We start from the raw sequence: 25170 nt of genomic DNA, 5'->3' as shown, positions 1-25170 counted from the left end.
GGAGACTTGGGTTCGATCCCTGGGTTGGGAAGATCTCCTGGAGAAGGGAAAGGCTACCCACTCTAGTATTCTGGCCTGGAGAATTCCGTGGACTGTACACTCCATGGGGTTGTAAAGAGTCGGACACATGAGCGACTTTCACTTTCACTTTTCAAAATTATCATAAATATTTAATCTGTGCACATGGCTTTAAAGAAAAGATACTGTTCAAATAACCTCTTAGAGAATTTATTGGTGGCCTAATGGTTAGAATTCTGGGCTTTCACTGTCATGGCCTGGGGTTTAGTCCCTGGTCAGGTAACTGAGATCCTGCAAGCCACATGGCATGCCATAAAAAACAAACCAAAAAACCCCAACAAACCAAAACAAAAAATCCCCCAACTTATTAGGCAAATTGATTACAAACACATTTCAAAGTTTTACTTCAAGCTTGTCTCTAGGCAGTATAATTTAAAGGTCCCTCTTCTTGCAGACATTTTGGAGGGAAAAAAGTCCTCTGGATCATTGTTATTAGTCTGGATACAAAGAGTCTCTTAAATCATTAGCTATCTTTAAAGTCTGGTGAAAGGTTATCAACCTCTGCCAAGGCTGATAGCCCTGTAGATGAATTTCCAGACTTTATGCCCATTAAAGTCAACCAGTAAGTATACTAGTAAGTAAGTGTCAGTCACTCAGTCGTGCCCAAGTCTTTGCGACCCCATGGACTGCAGCCCACCAGGCTCCTCTGTCCATGAGATTTTCCAGGCAAGGATACTGGAATAGGTTGCCATTTCCTTCTCCAGGAGATCTTCCCAACCCAGGGATCGAACCCTGGTGTCCCGCACTGCAGCCAGATTCTTTACTGACTGAGCTACAAGGGAAGTCCTCAACTGATAAACAAATACATAATTCAATGAATAAGTGAAAGACATAGTCTGGATGGGGGGAAATGTGATGATAAACATTATAAAGGCTTTTAAAAAATATATAAAATATTTTCAAAGCTATTATCTCATTTAACCCTGACATCACCCTTGGAGGTTATTATTATCGTGTTGCCTTCCTCTGCACTCACTATTTATAATGTGTATGGGGAAAGGGGAGAGATGGATAGCACTTAGGCTAAAGTTATCAAAAAGGAGTGGTTATTGTGATACACAGTTCACTGATTTACAGACATTTCCTGTGTTCCTTATATGTGCCAGGCTCTCTGGCACACAGATAGTTAAACTTACAGAATCTGGAGACTGCATTCTAGCTCAATCACTTACTGTTAGTTCTGGATTTTGGGGTAAGCTACTTCACGTTTCCTAGTTTCAGTTTCCTCATTGTAAAATAAGCATAACAATAGTTCTTAACGGAGGCAGCTGGAAGGAGAGGGGCATAGGTTAAAAAAAAAATACTGTGATAGGAAGGCTAGTTTTTCCTTGCTTTCAAGTTTCTTTTTGATTTCACTTGCTTCAGGCTTAGAGTTGTAAAAATTAAAACGTAAAAATAAAGAAAAGTTACTAAAATGCTGATAACATTGGCCATTATCATTAACTATAAATAAGTATAATACTCATCTGTGTTCTTTCCAGGTGTTTGGTAAGAGAGACAGGTAAACAGATATTTCTAAAACAATGCAGCAAATATGGGTATGAATATGAATAAGCGAAAGATTGAAGGCAGGAGGAGAAGGGGACGACAGATGAGATGGTTGAATGGCATCACCAACTGGACGGACATGAGTTTGAGCAAGCTCCGGGAGTTGGTGATGGACAGGGAAGCCTGGTGTGCTGCAGTTCATTGGGTCGCAAAGAGTCGGACAAGACTGAGGGACTGAACTGGTGAAAAAGATGGTGCTTCAAAAGATAACTCACCTAATTACACCTGGAGGGAATGGGCTTCTTTCAGGTCTGGGCACTGAAGAATGACCAGTATTTTGCTACACAAAGGGCAGGGAAGGACCATTCCAGAGCAGAGGGACAAGTTTGTGTTAGCTATCGAAAGGTAAGGGGAAGTTTATTACTGCAGCTGGAAGAGCTGGTGTGAAAGGAGGGAACACCACACCAAGCAGGAGATGTCGTCAGCAGGCTGATAGTTCAAACTTTCTCTACTTCTGAAACTATTTGAATTTTAACTTGTAGGTCAGTGGTTTGTAAACCGAGCTGATTGTCAGGAATTTCCAGGGAGCTTTCTTAAAAGATCCCAATAACCCACCTTCAGAAGTTCCAACGCATTAGGTGGGGGTGGGGCCCAGGAACACCTTCGAAAAGCCCCCGGGGGTAATTCTGCAGCTTTTATTAAACAGGGTTTGGGGCAGCTTTCATGGGGGAAGGGTGCTCAAACAGGAGAGTGCAATACCTTTTGTTAGGCAGGTGACTGCAGGATGTATCCTGACCTCTTTCCTTCAAGTCTTTGCTCAATATTAAAAAAAAAAAAAAAAATCCAACCCTCCCCACCCTGTTTACTTACTTCTAACAGTTTACTTACTATAAGTTTGCTGCTGTTTTAGTTGCTAAGTCGTGTGAAACTCTTTTACGACCCCATGGATCCTCTGTCACTGGATTTCCCTTCTCCAAGGGAGCTTCCCCACCCACGAATCGAACCAACTTCTCCTACATCACCAGGCAGATTATTTTACCACTGGGCCGCCAGGGAAGTCCTACTATAAGTTTACTTAGTATATTATCTGAATCCATTCATTAGAATGTAAGCTCAACAAAGACTGTGATTTTTCTCTTATCTTTACCAATCCTCAGATCCTATGCCTGGCGCATATCAAGTTTTCTGTTTTTGAATGAATCAAGCAATCAAGGAGTGAAGTCTTGGCTAGGATGGAGTTTGCTTAAAAAAATGGAGGCAGCTGGAAGGAGGCATAGGTTAAAAAAAAATACTGTGATAGGAAGGCTAGTTTTTCCTTGCTTTCAAGTTTCTTTTTGATTTCACTTCTTGCTTACGGGTACAAAATAAACTCAAAACCTCCCACCCGACCTCTTAATCTAGTTATTCCTCCACCAGGTGCCTACGCCTGTGCAGCCCAGAAAACCCGGAGAACAAACTCTTTCAAGGATGGGCGTCTGTCAGGGTCAGTCGGCGACCTAGGCTCACGCATGCGCACTAGACAGAGTCCCCAGCGTGCGCGGGAAGCTGGGCCGCGTCCGATTATGATTGGCTGTCGGGGCGCACTCCCACCCACCGAGTCGCAGTGCTGGACGCTGATTGGGTGTCTCCGCAGAGGCCGGAGGCGCTTGGGGGGCGAGGGAGGGGAGGCGGGAAACATCTTAGTGGGTGCGGGGTCGTGCAGTTCTCTCGGGCGGCTGGCGGAGCGGTTTCGAAATGGCGGTGCAGCCGAAGGACACGCTGCAGCTGGAGAGCGCGGCGGAGGTCGGCTTTGTGCGCTTCTTCCAAGGCATGCCGGAGAAGCCGACCACCACAGTGCGCCTTTTTGACCGGGGTGACTTCTACACCGCGCACCGGGAGGACGCGCTGCTGGCCGCCCGCGAAGTGTTCAAGACCCAGGGGGTGGTCAAGTATATGGGCCCGGCAGGTGAGGGCGGGGACGGCGCGGGCTCGGGGCGGGGGCACCCCGCAGAGCGGCTCCTCTCAGGAAGTGGTAGGGTGTCGGGCCGGGAGGCCCGGGGGCGGGGACGCTGGTGTCTCGTGGGGGCGCTGCGCGTGCTCCGGTCCCTGCCTGGCCGAGGCGGGCGCCACCCGCCCCCTGCCCTGCCTCCGCCCTAAGGCTGTCCCTCGGCAGTAGCCCCGGATCAGAACTAACAGCGATCGCTCTGTGCCTGGCTTCATGCGAGGCGTTTGAACACATTGTTCTATTTTTTTTTGCAGTCCGCGTGGGTGTCTGCTTCTCAGCCCCCGCCTTGGCGCTGTGGATCTCATCACAACCACTGCCAATCCTCGTTATCACAAATGCCAGTCCAGGATTGAAATTTAGAGTACAAGGGATTTAGGGAGACCGTTTTATGTCACCAACTTGTTTTTACCTGTTGGCCGAACGTGATTTATATCGCTCTTCAGCGCAGGGACTTAAGAGTGTCTACAGTTGCTAGGCAGTATCGGTGGTGGGACCTTGAACTCTGGAGCCAGATTGCCTGGATTCAAGTCTTAGCCCCTCCTCTTACCAGCTGTGTGTCCTTGAGTTAGTCATGGATGTCTGTGACTTCGCTTCGCATTCAGCGCCCTCGGTAACCCATCCCCATTTCTCTAGCATTCTCTCTCCCTGGAAAGCTACTACAAACTTCTCACCCTCTTGTGAGTTAGATGTTCTAAACATCTTCTTTTATTTTAATCTCTTATCCTTGGCTGTTTTGTGAATGAACATTCTAGGAGGAGTAAGGAGTTGCAGGTTTTAGACCTGCCTTTGCCATGTGCAGATGGGATGTTACTGACGAAAGATGTTTAATTCAGCAGCTAGACGTTTATTGAATGCTATCTTGTCAGGCAGGGTTCTGGACACTGGGAGTACATAGATCAAAAGGCAGTATCCCCACCTTCACAGAGCTCCCTCTAGTGGATGTTTGTGTGCTTAGTCTCTGGATGTGCTAGGCTTTGTCCCTCAGTCGTGTTAGGGACTCTTTGCGACCCCATGGACTGAGGCCCGCCAATCTCCTCTGTCCATGGAGATTGTACAGGCAAGAGTATTGGAGTGGGTTGCCATGCCCTCCCAGGGGATCTTCCCAATCCAGGGATCGAACCCAGGTCTTCCTCACTGCAGGCGGATTCCTCCGAGCTACCAGGGAAGCCCCTCCTAGTGGAGAGCAAGGCAGAAATCTCATTCCAGTTGAAGCCCTGTGGAGGATACTGCAAAGCAAGTTACAGAAGAGGCGGAGACAGGGTTGTCAAAGACTGTAGCGGCAGAATAAGCATCACAAGAGAGGCTAAATTTCACTTGAGTCTTGAAACCCTGTACCTGTTAGCCGGAACTTTCCCTTTCCCTCAGTCCTCCCAAACACAGGCAGCCACAAATCTGCTTTCTGTCTCTCTTGAAACATTGGTATTGAGTGACTTCTTTCACTTAACATTTTCAAGTTTCATCTGTTATCAGTGCTTCATTACTTTTTATTGCCAAATATGCCAGTTGTATGGGTGTATCATACTTCATTTAATCCATTTGTTAGTTGATCCATATTTGGATTAAATTTTGAACCAATATTTTTAATGTCATCTGTACCCATTCTCTCCTTCCCTCTTGTGCCAGTGAAGAGATGAGCCTTTTGCTGTGGTCTGGATCCCATCCCCTCTTGTCACAGATGGCTTTCTGTTGATCATTTCTTCTCTTTGTCTGGTTCATTCTATCGGCATTTAGTCTTCTTCATATCTTTTTGGCTGCTTTTCTCTGACTCTAAAACAACTAGTGATACTTTATTATAATAAAGCCCTGCTAGTTGGATTAGTACCTAGCTTCAATTTATTGATGAAAAATCTGAGCCCTTAGAAAACGAAGTTCCTTATCCTTTGTCTCTTTTGCTGTCAGAACTCAGCTTAGAAGGCATCTCCTCCTGGAAACCTTTCTTGACTCCCATCTTAAGGCTGCCTGGTTAGCTGCCCCTCTTAGGTGTTCCCTGCCTTAGGACCTTCTCCTTACCAGTCTCTGCCTCTGAATCCCAGCCCCTGGTACAGTACCCACATGTGAGTGAAAGTCACTAGGTCATATCCGACTCTTTGTGACCCCATGGATTATACAGTCCATGGAATTCTCCAAGCCAGAATACTGGATTGGGTAGCTTTTCCCTTCTCTGGGAGATCTTCCCAACCCAGGGATCGAACCCAGGTCTCCCGCATTGCAGGCGGTAGCAGACACATCATCAGCTGAATGAAGATGGGGGTTCCAAGTTATTCTTGAGGTGGAGAATCTTGTACCAACCTGAGGTTTTTCTTCTGTGTCAGATGGAGGCTGGGTAGCTTTCTCTTCCAGCTCCCCTTCAGTTTTTCTTCCTGGCTTTCAGACTTAAAGCATACAGCCAAACTCTTCACCAGAAACATAGAATAACTATACATCTGATGCTTATCTGTAAACAAGACTTAAAATGCATTGCCACATCAGTGTGTCACTTGTTTGAGAGAAATAGTATCTTTGGAGATGGTTTGACAACCTATCTGGAGATTAGTAATAGAGAAGTGTGAGAGGCCTTGGGGGGAGGGGAATCACCTCATTTGCCTCTTTACCCACCACTTTTAAGAAATCTGCACTGGGGACTTTCCTGGTGGTCCAGTGGTTAGAATTCTGTGCTTCCACTGCAGAGGACACAGGTTTGATCCCTGGTCAGGGAACTAAGATCCCTCATGCTGCTTGATACAGCCAAAATAAGGAAGTGCTGTTGTTGTGAAAGTGTTTTCCTGTTGAATGTGTCTATAGAAAGACAGGATTGCTCTGGATCCCTCCGCCCTTGGCCAGGCAGATAACTTTGATGTGCAAATAGATGTAATAATAGGGAGTGTTGGGGCTTGTGGATCTGAGAGTGCTTGTTCATGTGTGCTAAGCATTCAAATTTCAAATCAGTGCTGGCCAGACAAGTATGCTGGCACATCCTACTAGGCTGATTTAAGAATTATTTCTGAATTATGTGCCAGACCAGTGTTTTTTTCCTCTCTCCCCAGAATTGTTTTTGCTGAGTTGGACTTTATGTTTTGCCTTCTAAATTAAAGGATGATATAACTGTTTTGAAGCTCATTGCTCTATTTATTGGAAGTTGTTGACCGATAATTACAGTGGCATTTATAAACATCTCTGGGAGAAGTTCCTCTCTAATTTTGTATTGACTGTGGTTCAGTGTTTTCCACGAGGAAATTTTTTTATGATAATATTTCATCATATGAATAATATTCAGTGTAGTGTTAGTTGCTCAGTCATGTCCCGCTCTTTGCCACCCCATGGACTGTAACCCACCAGGCTCCTCTGTCCATGGAATTCTTCAGGTAGGAATACTGGAGTGAAGTGGAGCTTCCCCATTCCCTTCTCCAGGGGAATCTTCCTGACCCAGGCATCAAACCCAGGTCTCTTGCTTTGCAGGCAGATTCTTTACCGTCTGAGCCACGAGGGAAGTCCATAAATAATGTTTCTTATGTATTCAACTGGATGAGCTAATAGGTTGTCCAGTAGTTCAGGTTTGCATGGGGACTAAGAGGGCTTCTGGGGTGCTGGACTTTCAGTGCTAAAAGTTGGAGAGTCTTGGGCAAAGTGGGATTAGGTCGTCACCCTGTGTGCTAGGCAAAAACAGGAAATAGTTTAAATGGGGCCTACCATTCTACTGAGGTTCACGTCTTGAGTGAGTCTTAATTGGGAGAAGTGAGACTATTGCAGCCTGGATGGACCTTAGATCTCTCATATGCCTTTTGAGAATGTGAGTATAGGCTTTGCTGAAGGAGTAACATTCAGAGTAGACATAATTTTCATGCAGCTTGCTTTCTAAATGCAAGGTAAAAAAGGTAGTCTATTCAAGTCCGTAAAAATGTGGCTGTGTTTTACTTAGTTGAAAACTGCTGCTGCTAAGTCACTTCAGTCGTGTCCGACTCTGTGTGACCCCATAGACGGAAGCCCACCAGGCTCCCCCGTCCCTGGGATTCTCCAGGCAAGAACACTGGAGTGGGTTGCCATTTCCTTCTCCAATGTGTGAAAGTGAAAAGTGAAAGTGAAGTCGCTCAGTCGTGTCCGACCCTTAGCGACCCCACAGACTGCAGCCTACCAGGCTCCTCCATCCATGGGACTTTCCAGGCAAGAGTACTGGAGTGGCTTGCCATTGCCTTCTGGCAGCCTCAATAATGTTTTCTTAAAAGTTTGAATTAATTGCCTGTATTTTAAAGATTAGGTGGTTTCATGAAAACATTCAGATTTTGAGCTTCTTTTGAAAATTCTGCGTAGTTGGAAACTGGGCACATTAGCAGTGGCTTGCGTCCAGTGGCTGCTCCCTCTGACCTAGTGAGTCTGGCTTTTTCTTTTACCTTGTACTTTCCTCATTTTGTCACAGTTCCCATATTTGAAGTCATTTGTCATCTGTCAGTTGTGTTCTTCCTTTGGCTTTCTCTACTCATTTGATACCCGCCTGGTTCCTGTACCTGGTCCTGGATTAGATCATAAGAAATGTTCTGGGTAATAACTTTAGAGAGGCAAGATTTGAGCCCGTTCTCAGGGTGTCTGTGTCAGCGGGGGTGCTTGTCCACTGCTTATGTAACTAGTAAAATGCTATTGAAAGTATCAGCTGTGTCTTGCTGTACAAAGTAATTGCGTTATGTCATTTATTTAATTTGTATTTAATATTTGTGCTTGATACAATCTATTGTTAAATTTAGGTTAAGTCTCTCATAAGATCCAGACTTGTCAGAATAATCTGCACATATATTCTGTAGTTTTACTTTTGAAATTTATTTGACTGCGCTGGGTCTTAATGGTGATTTTTATTGTAGCATGTGGGATTTTTTTAGTTGCAGCATGTGGGATCTATTACCTGATCGGGGAGTGAACTCGAGCCCCCTGCATTGGGAAAGTGGAGTCTTAGCCACTGGATCACCAGGGAAGCCCCTACAAGTATATTCTGAATTACCTTTAAGTGAATAATTGGTATTATCTGTATTATTTGAAAATTGAGTGGTAATTCCATTTGGTGGTGTGGGTGATTTTATTTATTTTGTAAAGAAATTGTTATTTATGAATCAAAACTAAGATGAGACCCTGTAGTCCATCTGCGACTATACATCTAAGACTATTAGATGTGGCTCAACTGGTAAAGAATCCGCCTGCAATGTGGGAGACCTGGGTTCGATCCCTGGGTTGGCAAGATCCCCTGAAGAATGGAACAGCTACCCACTCCAGTATTCTGGCCTGGAGAATTCCGTGAACATACAGTCCATGGGGTCACAAAGAGTCAGACATTACTGAGCGACTTTCACTTCACTTTGGCACTGTTGATATTTTTGACCAAAGAGTTAACCTGTTGCTGTGAGGGGCTAGCCTGTGCACGATTAACAGCATCCCCTCATCTACCTACTAGATTCCATTATTACTCCCTTGCCCTGGTTGTGACAACTTAGATGCCCCCAGAAAGTGATAATGTCCACTAGGGGAGCAAGATCTTACCCAATTGAGAACCGGTGGTGTGAGATGAAGACCAGTAAGTTTTAAAACTCTGTTGACTGGATAGTGAAAATAAATGGCATTAATACTTTACAGATGGTGCTATTAATTGGTACAGCCAATGAAGGGGGATAGTCTGGCAATATTTATAAAAATCACATGTATCATCCTTTGAAAAAAAATCCAGTTTTAGGACTTTATCTGAGAATTACACTCTAATGTTTAGAGAATGAAGCATATGCAAGGTTATTCATGTAACCTGTTGTAATAACAAAAATTGGAAAAACCTGTATGTCCCTCACTAAGAGATTAATTATAGAACCTCCTGAGGGTCATTGAAACATTGCAGCTGTAACAGAGAATCCAATTATGTACTGGTGGAACAATCTTTTAGAATACTATATCAAAGTTTTTAAAAAAAGATATAGAACAGTATGTATAGTGTGGAGTTATAGAAAAGAAAAAAAGGCAATGCTTTATATTTGCCTGTGTGTGCATTCATAGAATGTGTTTGGAAATATATTCTATGAACTGGTAACACTTGGGTGGTAAGCTGAGTGTGTAGGGGACAGTGGTGAAAAGGAAAGTCTCCTTTTTGATGTACCTTTTGAACCTTCAATTTTTGAACTGTGTTACCTAGAACATTTTATCATAATTAGTAATTTATTTTATGGACCTTCTGAAAAAATTTTATAAATACTATTGTTTTATTATTATATATATAACTATTGTAATAGTTAACTGTATAAGACTTATCCAAACTTGTTAAAAACAGATGATGATAAAGGATAGGTAGCATCAGCTGTATATATATTTATTCATTTTTTTAATCTTAATTTCTTATTTTGATATGTAGGTGGCTGTATTTATCCACCATATTGTACCCTTCATCTACTAGAATCCCTGGGACATGAAATAGGTGCTTGATAGTTTATTGAGTGAATGAACTGGGAAAACAGCAGCTTGCGGGGGAGGCATTGTGTTAGGTCTTGAACACTTATGACTTTAAATCCTGAAATCTGTAACCTGTATATTTAATATTTTTCTTTAGGAGCAAAGACTCTGGAGAGTGTTGTGCTTAGTAAAATGAATTTTGAGTCTTTTGTAAAAGATCTTCTTCTAGTTCGTCAGTACAGAGTTGAAGTTTATAAGAACAAAGCTGGAAATAAGGCCTCCAAGGAGAATGATTGGTATTTGGCATTTAAGGTAATTATCTTCCTTTTAAATTTAGTTGTGTTTTTAAGAATAGAAAAAATAAAAATGCAAGCAAATTCTGTGTTGCTTTAATATTTTAGCCAGGTTGTGATAGTAAAATCCCTTGAGAGACTTTAATATTCTTTAGCATGTGGTTTTTAAAATCACAGTTTAATAGCAATTCAGAAATTCAGTAAATCCTTATGAGTATGAGTATTCTGAGCTTTGTCACTGTCACTGAAACCCAAGTAATGAATAGCTTTTACATAAAGTTGAATGCCAGCATTAAAGAAAATTTGATTTTTACTGTTTTTGAAGTAATATCACACAAATTAACATGTCTGGGAAACTCATTTATACACATTTGTAATGTATTTGGCTGTTTGTGTATTCCTTTCTCTTTCATTTGACTGTAATTTTTTAAAAGTCTGGAACTTTGTTTAATGCTGATCATATTCCTAGGTGTGTCTAGAAGGGCTTGTTGATATGCTTCTAATACCTTCATGGAGATGATTATGCTAGCTTGTTTTATTTAAGAATTGTATTTTTAGTCTGTAAAGTCATGTTTTTGTTCACACATACTACATTCTCTCGTAGCTCAGTCAGCAAAGAATCTGCCTGCAACGCAGGAGACCCTGAATCAATTCCTGGGTCAGGAAGATCCCCTGGAGAAGGAAATGGCAACCCACTCCAGTATTCTTGCCTGGAGAATTCTATGGACAGAGAAGGCTTGCAGGCTGTAGTCCATGTGGTTGTAAGAGTTGGACACAACTTAGTGACTAACCAATACATGCATATAAATACTGAATAAAGGTTAAAATGTTGGGGAATTGAGATTTATCCTTGCAAGGGAATAAACGTGGTAAGCGGGGGACAGTGCTCTGGGCTTGTAGTTGGCGCATCTCATTTCTTTTCTCCTCTGTCTCTCTGGGTGATCTTGGCAGATTTCCCAGCCTTCTCCTGTATCTGTTTCTTTATAAATGTAAAATGAGAAGGTTTTCAAGATGTTTTCTGACCTGAAAGGCCCATGAAAGTTTTTGTGTGTGCAATATTTAAACATGTGATGTTGGTGCTGCCCCAAGTATAATATTCTTCAATATCCCTTCCATGTTGCCTCCCACCACCGCCCATCCTCCCCTCTCCCCCCCCCCCCCCGCCTTTGAAAATGTAGACATTTCCTGAAGATTACATCTGAGAAAATTTAGCATCCTGTGTTACGGAGTTTCCTCAGAATTTTCAGTGATACTTTACTGAGAAAAGCGGGACTGAGAGTATTATCCCCAGTGGCTCAGCAGTAAAGAATCCGCCTGCCAATGTGGGAGAATTGGGTTTGCTCCCTGGGTCAGGAAGATCCCCTGGAGGAGGAAATTGCAACCTACTCCAGTATTCTTGCCTGGAAAATCCCACGGACGAGGAGCCTGGTTGGCTATAGTCCATATGTCACCAAGAGTTGAACATGACTGAACATGAGTGCGCGCACACACACACACGTTATGATGGAGTTTCCTTAGAATTTTCATTGCTACTTTACTGAGAAAAGTGGGACTTAAAGTATTATCCTACATCTTGAAGGATTTTAATAGAAAATTGAAGGTACCAAAACATGATATTTTTCTATCTCGCTCTTCACAGAGCTCAGTTAATAACAACACCAAAATGTGGAATCATGAATTTAGGTGATTAACTGTTTTATCAGCTCATCACACCTCACTCCTTTGTGTCATCAGAATCCTTTTAGATGAATTGTTTTTAACTCCTAGCTTTTAGATCAGGAGGGGAAAAACATTAAGTATGTTTCTTGATCAGTTTAAAACAGTATCTTCATTCTGACATTTTAAGATGTTCAGATTTACAAGCTGCTAAAGATATATCTTAATTTTTAGCTTATTGATTCTGTTCTAAAAGTGGTATTTAGGGCAGTTTACTTTTGTGACCTTTTTTTTTTTTTTTAACTTTTGGCCATACCAAGTGGCATGTGTGATCTTATTTCCCTGACTAGGGATCAGACCAGTGTCACCCGCAGTGGAAGCTTGGAGTCTTAACCACTGGACCATCAGGGAAGTCCCTGTGAATGACTTTTTTCTCCTGTGTTCTCAGTAGAGTGTTCAGAGCAGGAAGGGACCTTAGTACCATCTAGTTCAGGGATTACCAGTCTTACATTTTCATGGACCATCAAAAACTCAATTTTATTAGCTACTAGTTCACTTTTAAAGGTTTTTTAAAGATATGCTTCATACCTGTGTGTGTAAATCTGAAGCATGTATGTGAAAATATGATGTTTGTGTTTGTGAGTGAATCAGTGCTTTTTAAATTTGAGTATCAGATAACAGTTAGAACATTTTCTTTGGTACATATACACAATGGAGTATTTTTCAGCCATCAAGAAAAATGCATTTGAATCAGTTTTAATGAGGTGGATGAAATTGGAGCCAATTATACAGAGTGAAGTAAGCCAGAAAGAAAAACATCAATATAGTATACTGACGCATATATATGGAATTTAGAAAGATGGAAATCTGAAACCTGTGTACGAGACTGCAAAAGAGACATAGACATATAGAACAGTCTTTGGGACTCTGTGGGAGAGGGTGAAGGTGGGATGATTGGGGAGAATGGCATTGTAGCATGTATATTAGCATATGTGACCAGTCTAGGTTCGACGCATGATGCAGGATGCCTGGGGCTGGTGCACGGGAATGACATGGGGGGAGGATATGGGGAGGAGGGAGGTGGGAGGGGGGTTCGGGAGGGAGAGCACATGTACACCCGGGGCGGATTCATGTCAATGTATCGCAAAACCAACCAATATATTAATGAAAGGTAATTTGCCTCCAATAAAATAAAAAAAAAAAAAAAAAAAAGAACATTTTCTTTTTTTGGGCTGAGCTGTGAGGCATTCAGGATCCCTGGCTAGGAGTTGAACTCAAGCCCCCTGTGGTGGAAGCTCAGAGTCTTAACCACTGGACTGCTGGGGAAGTCCCTCCATTTTATTTTTGATCCAGATTTTAATCAGTTCATACAGAGAGTTACAGTATGTTCAGAACCATATTGTGAAAAGATGCTGTTATGATGCTAAAGACATCCAAGAACTATTGATGGCTACTGGTTGCCTAAGTTTGACTGTCACTGCTCGTTTGTACTATCAGTTTTCATACCGTGGTCCATCAGTTGCCCCAGAAATGCAAATGCCTCATGTTGACAGGCAGCTGTCAGCTTCTGATCATGTTGAACTGCTGTAACCCACTGACTTGACACAAGTAGAGCCAAAAGCAAAGAAACTTAACCCTTTGGTTACCTTGTATATTCTTAAAGAGATTTCTAATCTTTTTGAAATATTGAAAATAGGTCAAAGACCCTTTATTTGAAAATCATTGATCTAGAACAATCTGTGTTTTACAGATATATTGATATAGAGAGATGACTATCCAAGGTTAATATTTAAGCTAATAATGCGATATGTGATATAACTATGTGATATAACTACTCAGTGAAAATTCTGATACGTGTAACTAGTAGGTAGTTTGGCAGAGTGTAGAAATGTAAGCACAGCATTGAGAGGGTTATCCCTCTGGGTTCCTTGATGAATGAGTGAGTGTAAACCTAGCTGCCACATTTGAAACTGAAAATCACTTTTCTTTTTTTGAAAATCACTTTTGATACTGCTGTTTTTAGATGTACCCAAGTGTTCTTATGGAAAATTAGGGAGGATACTTTATAGAAAATATGGTAATATTAATTGGAATACATGGTTATAAGTAATTTTTTGTTTTGTAAGAAAATGTTTTGTTAATAAAATTCATCTAGGTTGGGTAATTTTTGTTTGCTAGTGAAATATTAAAGTACATTGAACAGTTTCTTAAAATTTCTCTTTATTTTTGCTTAGGCCTCTCCAGGTAACCTTTCTCAGTTTGAAGATATTCTCTTTGGTAACAACGATATGTCCGCTTCCATTGGTGTTGTGGGTGTTAAAATGTCTACAGTCGATGGTCAAAGACAGGTCGGAGTTGGGTATGTTGACTCTACACAGAGGAAGCTAGGACTGTGTGAATTCCCCGATAATGATCAGTTCTCCAATCTGGAGGCTCTCCTGATTCAGATTGGACCAAAGGAGTGTGTTATACCAGGAGGGGAGACTGCTGGAGACATGGGAAAACTGAGGCAGGTAAGGGAATGGAGTCTATGATAGAGAACCCAAGGCTAGGAATGCCTCTAAAGTAACATGATACCGTTTTAAGAAAAAAATTTAAAAGTCAGAACCATTTCCATCTATTTTGACAGAAATTTTGTATCTTTGTTAGGACTTTCCAGCTCTTCCTTGTTTAAGACTTGTCCTCCCTCAGATCATTTCCCTCTCTCCCCTTTCTCTTTTCTTCTGCACTGAATGTCATCTTAAAGGGACCACCATTAATAAAAGAAGTACTTTCACAGTTGAGGGATGCAGGGTGGGGAAAGGTGATGTAGGGCCTTTAAAAATAAAGAACTATGCCCGTATTAGCATGGATGTATCAAATAAGATCCAGTTTTTCAGGATTTTTTTTTTTTTAATAGTTGGAGTGGAACTTTAGCCTCTTTATTTTTCTGATTCTTTTAACAAAGTTCTGATTTTGTTGTTTGTATAGGTATCTGGTTTATTATTTTAGATTTTTAAGGATTCTTTTCTTCCTGTGAGCCTCAAATACAATAAGAACTACTTGAGAGTTAGCAAATCTGTGATGGGCATTTTTAGAGTGAATAGTATCTAGGCAACTTTCCCCACGTATTATTCTGTTAGTTTTTACTACTGAGACTATTTTTTGAAAGCTTCCTGTAAGCATAATTTTAAATTTCCACAAAAATTTTATTTATCGCTTTTTAAAATACATGTTACCAACGTTTTCTTGCATGTATTGTTGTGTAACAATATAATGTGGGTTAATAAGCCGTTTGTTAAAATGTTGTTACTTTATATTTGTCAGTGGCACAACTTTCTGTATTGCTTTTCTCCTAATAATTTAAAATATTTCCTGTAAAATAGGTTATTCAGAGAGGAGGAATTTTGATCACAGAAAGAAAAAGAGCTGACTTTTCCACAAAAGATATTTACCAGGATCTCAACCGGTTGTTGAAAAGCAAAAAGGGAGAACAGATGAACAGTGCTGTGTTGCCAGAAATGGAGGACCAGGTATGTGGATTGCTAATGTGAGTTTACCCCTAAATAGTGACGTTTTAGAAGGCTGCTTCTGTCATCTATCACTTAGAGCCTAAAATGGATCGCTGATTTTTAAGCGTATTTTAATCTGTGATGAAGTTTGTGAAAATGACTAGAAAAGGAATGACTAGAAAAATTCAAACATGATCTTAAATATAACTTTATTATATTTACACAACATATATCTTTGGGGTGAGGAAGAGATTATTGTTTTACTGGTTTCACCAGAAAGAGCCTGATTGCTGTCAGCTAAGTAGGTGAGGTAGCATAGTTGGTACTATTAAAGTTTTATAATATAGGAGCTGTGAGGTTTTTAATAAATTACTTCAGCTTCAATTACTTCAGCTTCATTATGTCTTAAAGGATTGTTGTGGAGATTAGAAAGTAATAAGGATGGAAATACACACAGTGCATAATAATTGCAAAATAAATGTTACATTTAAACAGTTTGGCTCAAAAATTGGCACTGATTGTGTTCAGTGTTAGATATGAATATGCAAACAATGGTTGAAGTTTATTTTCAATTTTTCAAATCTTTGAAGAAAGTATGGTTTGGGAGTTATATTTTTATGTAAAATATTAGAAACCTCTTTGAATGGTTGTGGATCACTGACAAGTAAAATAAAAATGTGTATATTTAAATAAGAGCAAGTTATAGCTACTTATAATTTTCAAAATTGACTTCAGACTAGAATAAACTGGGACTATTATTACTATCATGATTTAATAGTGGTTACTTATCACATAATAGTTTGATCTTTATAAACTATGTTTATCTGTTTTACTTTCTCTGTGTGACAGAATGAAAAGCCATTGTGTATGAGTAATAATCCCAGTACAGACATTCCCTGACTTATGGTTCAACTAACGATTTTTTTTTTTAACTTTACAATGGTGCAAAAGTGATATTTATTCAGTAGAAAGTATGCTTTGAATTCTGACCTTTTCCTGGACTAGCAATATTTGGTGCAGTTTTCTTGTGATGCTGGGCAGCGAGCAGCAGCTCTCAGTCAGCCGTGGGATCACAGGGTTTAATAGCTGATACACTTACAACCATGCTGTACCCATGGAACCATTCTGTTTTTTGTTTTCAGTACAGTGTTCAATAAGTTTTGAGTTATTAAACTATATTATAAAATAGGCTTTGTGTTAGATGATTTTGCCCAACTATAGGCTAATGTGTTCTGAGCACATTGAAGGCAGATGAGGCTAAGCTGTGATGTTCAGTAGGTTAACTGTATTAAGTGCATTTTCCATTTATGATAGGCTTATTGGCATGTAACCTCATAAGTCAAGGAAAAGCTGTATTAGAGAAAATTACTTAGTGTTGAAAATTGGAAGACGCTTCCAGGGCTACTGAGGGCTTCCCAGGTGGCTCAGTGGTAAAGAATCCATTTGCCAATACAGGAGACTCAGGTTTGCTCCCTGGGTTGGGAAGAGCCCCTGGAGGAGGAAAGGGCAACCCACTCCAGTATTCTTGCCAGGATAATCCCATGGCCAGAGGAGCCTGGTGGGCTACAGTCTGTGGGGTTGCAAAGAGTCAGACATGACTAAGCAACTGAGCATGCACACAAGCCTCTTAGGACTACTAAAAATTGTTACCATCTGTCCCTCACGGGAGATTCTTATATATTTGGTGGAGGCAGATAGATGACTGTGTTATCAATTAGGAAACATATGCACATTCACAATGAATTTGGTACCAAGTATAAGTAGAATTTTCATCGGGCTATCAGTTTAATGTCCTTAGCTTTTTTATGTTATGTTATAGTAGTAATATAGGCAGTTATTTTTATTTAAATATGCATACAAGGAAGTATATATCATAAGTGTATAACTAAATTTCTATGAATTGTAAGTACCCACATGAAACCAGCACGCATGAAACAGAAGAGTACGGGATCATAAGACCCTTTCTGTTTTCTTCCTTTGTTAACCTCCAGTAGTCCTTCTGACAGTATGAATTAGTTTGATCTATTTTTGTAGTTTATATCAGTGGACTCATAAAGATCCTGCTCTTGTGATTTCCTTTATTCAGTATTGTGTTTGTGAGATACTCTGTATTGTCACGTGCTGTGGTGGATTGTTTGTGCTTATTTCTAATTGTTGCATGTAGTATTCTGCAGTGGGAGCATGGCAGGCTTTACCCTTTTTACTCCTGGTGGACAATAGCATAATTTCTCCTTTTGGCTATTATAAATAGTGAATTGCTATTTGCTAATTGCTATTGCTATTACAGTAAATTTTCACTTCCTAAAAATCATTTTCTAGTCTTAAAAAGATTTATTTAAACTTTGTCTGATTTTCTTGGTTTGAATTGGGAAAAAATACCAGGAAAAAATGATAGTGTTTGAAATTTATTTTCATATTACCATTTTTTTTTAATCTCTAGAATTCTAGTGATAGCCATCTTTTGTTTTAAATTCTTAATCTTAGGTTGCAGTTTCTTCCTTGTCTGCAGTAATCAAATTTTTAGAGCTGTTATCAGATGACTCAAACTTTGGACAGTTTGAACTGACTACTTTTGACTTTAGCCAGTACATGAAATTGGATATTGCAGCAGTGAGAGCCCTTAACCTTTTCCAGGTAAAAAAAAGTACATCAGTTAAAAATATTTGCTTTTATATATAGAATATAAAACTTTTAATAAGGAGCTTAAATATTTTGAAATATTATTATGCTTAAATAGTTTTGAATTACTGTATTTTTCTAATTGCAAACTATATAAATATAATTTGTCCTGACTTTATGAATAAATTGTGTATTAACAGCAGTTTTTCAGAATTATATTTTAAGAAGTTTTATGTCTAAAACTGTAGTAATTATAAAGTGGTGTTGTTTTGGGGAAAAATATACGGCAGAAAATCAGATTAATACGTTAAAAGTCTGATTTTTGGATAAGGAGCTTCTGTGTACATTTCAGTTTAATATTTGAACAATGTTAAGTTTTGTGTTGTTGTCACAAGTTTGGGGAGTGAAGGGGTTGGTGTTTTGGTTTTTTTTCCATGAGACTTGTGGGATTTTAATTCCCCAAGCAAGAATCGAACCCAGGCCTTTTGCAGTGGGAGCTTAGACTCGTAATCACTGGACTAGCAGGGAGTACCCAGTGTTAAGTGTTCTTGTTCCAAAATTAAGTAATCCTTTTTCATGGCATAGTAAGGTCATTAATGAGCCTGCCACTTTCCTATTTTATTTATTTTTATTTGTTTACTAGGGTTCTGTTGAAGATACTTCTGGCTCTCAGTCTCTGGCTGCGTTGCTGAATAAATGCAAAACCCCTCAAGGACACAGACTGGTTAACCAGTGGATTAAGCAGCCTCTTATGGACAAGAACAGAATAGAAGAGAGGTGTGTTTTTTTTAAAAAAGTGTACACTTTTGTAAACTCTAAGTAACGTCCAGTGACTCCATACCCCTTATTACAACATGCAATTTTGCACCTATATTTTAGCATCTAACTGCACAGAAAGTTAATGAAGTAGTAGAGTAGTGGTGATTTAGATTGATTAACTTATTTTCTTAATTATGTTTTTTTATCCTTCACTAAAAAAGGTAAACTTGTATTAGAGAGGTGGTGTAGGTATAATGTCTCAGAGCATTTGAGCTTTGAAGCTAGTTTACCTTGGTTCATATTGAGCTCTTCCACTTAGGTGTTGTGTTAGATTGGGTATTATTGAGCCTCTGGGTGGCAGTTTCTTCCCTTTTAAAATGACAGTGATAACATACCTCCTTCTTAGGGTTGCTATGAGGATTAGATGATTTAATGTATTTAAAGTACTTTGAACAAGGTCTGGCACAAAGGAAGCACTTACTCTTTATTATTCTAGAAAAAATTAAGGCAGCCTAAACATATTTTAGAAAATCTTTAAAATTGAGGAGATAAAAATCAATATAATGCTGCTGCATATAATGTGAGTAGCATTGGAGTATGTTTTATTTTTATCTTTTGTTTTAGATACAAGTTTTAAAACTTAAATGAAGTGTAATACACGTAAAAGCGCAAATCCTAAAGGTGCAGTTTGATGGATTTTCACAAAGTGAACACCTTGGTAACAACACATAAGTCAGGAAACAGCTAGCATCCCCAAAACCCTTCTCAGTTATCCTTACAGCTACTGCCTCTCCTCTCCTCACTTCAACTGTCCTTCTAGCCTCATAGATTAATTAGTTGTACCTGTTTTTGAACTGCATATAAGTAAAATAATTTTCTATAGTTCTCTCTTAATGTTTGATAGTTTTTAAAAGCACAGTTGTAATCCTAGTATAGTTTTGTGTCCTAGTTTTTTCCCACTTGTGCTTTTATTCAGTTCAGTTCAGTTCAGTTCAGTCGCTCAGTCGTGTCCGACTCTCCGCGACCCCATGAATCACAGCACGCCAGGCCTCCCTGTCCATCACCAACTCCCGGAGTACACTCAAACTCATGTCCACAGAGTCGGTGATGCCATCCAGCCATCTCATTCTCCGTCGTCCCCTTCTCCTCCCGCCCCCAACCTTTCCCAGCATCAGAGTCTTTTCCAGTGAGTCAACTCGTCTCATGAGGTGGCCAAAGTATTGGAGTTTCAGCTTTAGCATCAGTCCCTCCAATGAACATCCAGTATTACTAAGCATTTTTTAGTGGTGCTGTTTTATGTTCATATTCAGCATTTTTTATGAATTCATAATATTTTATTGACTGGATATACTTTACCTTTTTCAATAATTAGGTTATTTCAATGACCTTATTGTGTACCTAACGTTTTCAGTTTGGTAAATTAAGATATACTGCCAAAAAAAAAAAAGATATATTGCCAGAATAGTTTTACCTATAGTTTTACGAGAGTCAATAATTTTATAGATTTGATGTTGTCAAATTGTTCAAGAATTTGTTGACTACCTACTTAATTCTGATGGTATACAAAAAGCATGATGATCCCTTGACTCTTTGGGACTATATATATGCCAGGCAAACATAAAATAGTTGATCAGTATCATAAGACACCCTGCAGAAAATTACCAAGCTAAGCATTGATCCTGTGGATTCTAAAGGGTCTTACAATAAAAATAACTCATGAAGTCAGCAAATTGTGGGTATGTTGATATATCATTGAAAATATGGAGGTTGAAATGCTAAGGTAACTTCCTGAAGCCAGGTTTGTTGGAGAAGAAGAGTGGGATTTAGTAACAAATAAGAAATAGGAAGGATTGGATATTTGCAAGTAATTAAGGCAGTTTACAGGTTTTTATTTTAATTATTTGTGACTAACTACGTTTATAGAAGTCAAATGTCAAACGGAACAGAAGAATATACAGTCCTGAGTTTCTTGCTCTTATCTCCCGATTTTCCAGGACTCCCTTCCTCAAGGCTTCTGCACAGCAGCAGAGACACACTTTTTATTGTGCTCTGTGTGAATTGCCAACACTTGCACTGGGAGCAACTGTTCTTAATCAGATTCTTGAGTATCCTTCCATGGAAAGTCTTTGCCTGCACAAGTAGAAGTTTATATCCATTCTCCCTCATCTTTTTGTTGTTTCTTAAAAGAAATGATAGGTAATTTAATTCCCATGCTGTAGGTCATTGGTTGTATTTTTAACTTTGGGCTTGTAGGAACAGAGCACGTGTCAGTGGTCCTTTTCTGGTTTAACAACTAGAGTGTGCATGTATTTGGACCCTTCAAAAACCTGAGACATCACTTACTGTTACCAGAATAACAAGGTATTTAGAAGGCAAGATACCAAAATTAATTTTTTGGCTATAATTAAAGGTTATTTTCATAGGACATAGCAATAATTTCTAAAATCTGATACCCTTACAAGACTGACTAGTTAGGAATACGATTTGTGAGAAAGGCTTTCTGAGTCAGATCATGATCTGCTTTTCTGCACCTGTAGGATGAGGAAATGTTTTCTCCTTTCTATCTTGGGAAGAATTTTTTTTTTTTAAACCAGCAATTAGGAAGGTCTGTGGTTTTCAAGGCCCAATGCTGAAATTCCACTGAGCAGGAAGACAAAGTTATGCTCCTTGAGGCAGACTTCTGTTGGGACAGTCTCTTTTTTTTAAATACCCTTTCTCAGTTCTGCCTGCTTTGATACCTCATGCTTCTAGTTTATGCCTTGCTGGGGTTCTCATTGTCTCCCTCTGTAAGCATTTAAGATTAAGATCGATTATTCTTCAGAGCTGCATATCAAATCAAGCTTTTGTTCTTACTGTTTTGTGGTGATTTTCTAGCAAAGAGGTGATGGAAATCTCTACTCCACTCTTTTAAAACTAAGTGAGGAGTTAAAGTTTGTGGCTGTGCAGGGAATTCTGTTAAGGAAAGCAAAGATTTCTCTGTTTTCTATTTTTACTAGAGCAGACAGAGGAACAGTTGTGACTAGATCTTTGAGTCTGATGGATACATCTATTCCAGAGCTATAGCCCAGTGATAGGTTCAGGAATAACAATGTAAATAGGATTGCTTTTAAGTCATTGTCAGGCTTTTAGGAGGAAGAGAAGACTGGCTGCCTGGCACTTTGCTAAGTATCTCATGTTCATTAGCTGAGAGGTGGTGAAGACTGGCTCCTGTCTGGCCTGACTCCAGACCCAAGCCTTTCATCGCTGTACTGTATTTCTTGCTTCTATCAATTGTGTTTAATTTGATCCAAGTTGAATTTTAACATCAGAAATGAAATGTACTAAAATGTCTTTTAAGTTATACCTGTGGAATCGCTTTATATGTGGTAATGCTCATTTTTCAATTCATTAAAACCTATTTGCACTGCCAATACTTCACAGCTAGCTAATGGCTTCAGTTCAGTTCAGTTCAGTTGCTCAGTCGTGTCCGACTCTCCGCGACCCCATGAATCACAGCACGCCAGGCCTCCCTGTCCATCATCAACTCCCGGAGTTCACCCAAACTCATGTCCACGGAGTCGGTGATGCCATCCGACAGCCATCTCATTCTCGGTCGTCCCCTTCTCCTCCCGCCCCCTAATATCCAGTTAGAATTGATATATTACTACCTTTAAAAAGTGAGTTTCTGGGTATTTCTCCCTTTTGTGCTTTACATAACAGTCAAATTAGGAGTTATAACAAGAATGGCATCCATATTACTATTAAGGGTCCTCAGATTTGCACATGGCACTAGGACTGTTACCATTAGTTTTCATTTTTTAGGACTTTTTGGCTTTTTGTGCCATAGATTTATGTGAAGCCTTCATGAATTAACCTTTTTTTTTTTTGTTAGACTTCTTTAAGCAACATTGAATATATATGTTGGCATATGACATAGTTCACTCATGAAGTTGCTAATGATACCATTTGCACATGTTGAATTTGGTATCTTATTGCCTTCTAGTTTAAAATTATTTTTATATGACATTTAATAGCAGTTTTATTTGAAATATGTCTCCAAGTAAAAGTAGTTGCTATAAATGTAAAAATGGTGGTGGTGCTTCTGTGATAGTGTATCATGCTTCTTGAGGCGGTGTACTTCCGGGGTTATATTCAGACTGAGACCTACATTTCTTCCCAGGTTATGTTAAGTATCCTTTTGTGCAAGGATGTCTTTAGTTAGTAGTGAGTATTCTGCTGAAACAGAGGTCTGGAGGTCATACAGTGAATGCAGTTACTTTAAAACAGCAAAACTTTGCTCTGGCCTCAGTGGACAAACAGGAGGACTGTCAGTCCACTACTTTCCCACCACTGTTTTCTCTGCTTCCAGATCAAGTTTAGTGAAACTCCTTATTCTGGTTTCTGGACTGATCTGCTAGTCCCTTTGAATTTTATTTGCCTTCTTATCCAGTCTGTACCACAAAGGCAATCCTTTTTCCAGTGCTTTTCATGGGGGACATAGAATTTCTTGCCTCATTGGCCCTTTGTCAAACTGGTCCCTCTTTCTCTATTAAAATTTGCTGGAGAGGTCACACAATGCAAATTGAATCCACTGTACTTTTTAAGCTGTCTAGCTTTCACTGCTACCTGGTGTTACTTTTGTTAACATGACTTATTACAGTGACCAGTGCAGCATTTTGTATTTTCCATTCAGCTTCTCCTACACTTAAATAGATGATCTCCTCCCTGATTCTTACAGTCTCAAAAGGTACCTATATTTTCAGTTTTCTGTTCTCTGGTTCTGTCTTACAAGAGGAAATAGTATTCTTTCCTTTCCAAAGGCAACATTTTCATTTTGCTTCTAGTTAGTTTTTTTTTTCTATTCTCTCCTTCAGTTTTCTTCTATTGCGTTCTGTATTCTTCTCCCATCAAGTCTCTGCTATTGCTGCTCCACCATTCCTTCCCAAATATTTTCCTCAAAATCCTATCTCTTTAAATCCTGACTGTTCAGAATATTGGAAAAGACCCTAATGCTGGGAAAGATTTAACGCAAAAGGAGAAGGGGGTGGTAGAGGATGAGATAAGACAGCTTCACTGCCTCAATGGACATGAATTTGAGCAAACTCTGGGAGATAGTGGAGGTCAAAATGTGGTTCACAAACTCCAGTGGGAGTTCTCTGCTTTCTTGTATCACATTTTGTTGCATTTTACATCTCATTTGTTATTCAGCACTAACTGTAAGGACAGACATGTCCTGATAGATTGAATGTTCTTTGAAAGCATGTTCCTCTGTTATACGTTTGGCCATTTTTTTTTTTTCTTTTTTAATTTTCTCAACCCTACCTCACAGATTATCTGTTTAATGTATCAGATGAGTGGTGCTGTCTGCATTAAACCTTGTGAAGAACAGAAAAAGAAGAGACTCAAAATCTTGTAGTTCTTTAGGTACCAAATTTATTCTCAGCCATATAAATATGCTGCTGTGAAATTCCAGCCAATTATTCTTACAGTGAGATCAGAAATGGTGGTTTTAAAGAATGGTGAATTTAAAATATCAAAAATTTCATGACTAATTTTATATTTCTTTTGAAATTTTAGAGAAGAACTGACCCCAAAAATGATCTTATATTCTAGTCAGTTTGAAAATTAATGTATCAAATTGTGACAGCTGAGTAATTTTGAGTAGGATTGACAGGTATACCTTGTTTTGCCAACAGTAACCTTGGTACTTCTGAAATTGTGATTTGAAAATGGCATTGTCATGGAAACAGTAGAGCAGTCTTTTTTAAAAAAAACCTCTGTTAGCCAGAACATAAACTAATACTATAATTATTTCTGAAATGGCTTATTGAAATGGCTTATTCACAATTGCTAGTTGTGAAACTAGCAATTTATTACACTTTTAATGATACCCAGACCAAAGACGGAGGGGACTGTGTATCTTGCCTTGTGCTATGTGTTTTAGAAGTTTCTTCATTCTCTTGCTGTTTTACTTCTTAATACTCTTACTGGAACTTTATGCTCCTTTTTTTTTTTTTAATTGCAATACAATTGGTTTATGATGTATTCATTTCTACTGTACAGCAAGGTGATTCAGTTTTATATTTCTTTATATTCTTTTCCATTATGGTTTATTATCAGATAGTGAATACAGTTCCCTTTGCTATACAATAGGACCTTGTTTTATGTGTAATAGCTTACATCTGCTAACACCTCTTTTTCTTGGCCACCACAAGTCAGTTCTCTATGTCCATGAGTCTGTTTATGTTTGGTAGATAGGTTCATTTGTGTCATATTTTAGACTCTACATATAAGTGATATCATATGGTATTTGTCTTTCTCTTTCTGACCGACTTAGTATGTTAATTTCTAGTTGCATCCATGTTGCTGCAAATGGCATTATTTTGTTCTTTTTAATGCCTGAGTAGTATTCCATTGTGTGTGTGTGTGTGTACAC

The 25170-nt window shown here is 39.4% G+C and overlaps 1 protein-coding gene across 1 annotated transcript in view; it reads left to right on the top strand.

The window, feature by feature from the left end:
- Positions 1 to 3226: 3226 nt before the first annotated feature.
- MSH2 (mutS homolog 2) overlaps positions 3227 to 25170 on the top strand; it is an 80903-nt gene continuing 58959 nt past the window's right edge. The window contains exons 1-6 of the mRNA XM_055400234.2: positions 3227 to 3511; positions 10095 to 10249; positions 14121 to 14399; positions 15252 to 15398; positions 17862 to 18011; positions 18640 to 18773. Of these exons, the coding sequence (XP_055256209.1) occupies positions 3301 to 3511; positions 10095 to 10249; positions 14121 to 14399; positions 15252 to 15398; positions 17862 to 18011; positions 18640 to 18773 (1076 nt within the window). The 5' untranslated portion in view covers positions 3227 to 3300. The remainder of the gene's footprint in view (positions 3512 to 10094; positions 10250 to 14120; positions 14400 to 15251; positions 15399 to 17861; positions 18012 to 18639; positions 18774 to 25170) is intronic.

The sequence above is a fragment of the Moschus berezovskii genome, chromosome 11 (genome assembly GCF_049115385.1).
Source record: "Moschus berezovskii isolate FMDL1 chromosome 11, NW_MosBer_1.0, whole genome shotgun sequence".
NCBI classification, from domain to species: domain Eukaryota; kingdom Metazoa; phylum Chordata; class Mammalia; order Artiodactyla; family Moschidae; genus Moschus; species Moschus berezovskii.
Note: the sequence above shows the minus strand (reverse complement) of the source record. Positions and strands in the feature narration are given on the sequence as shown.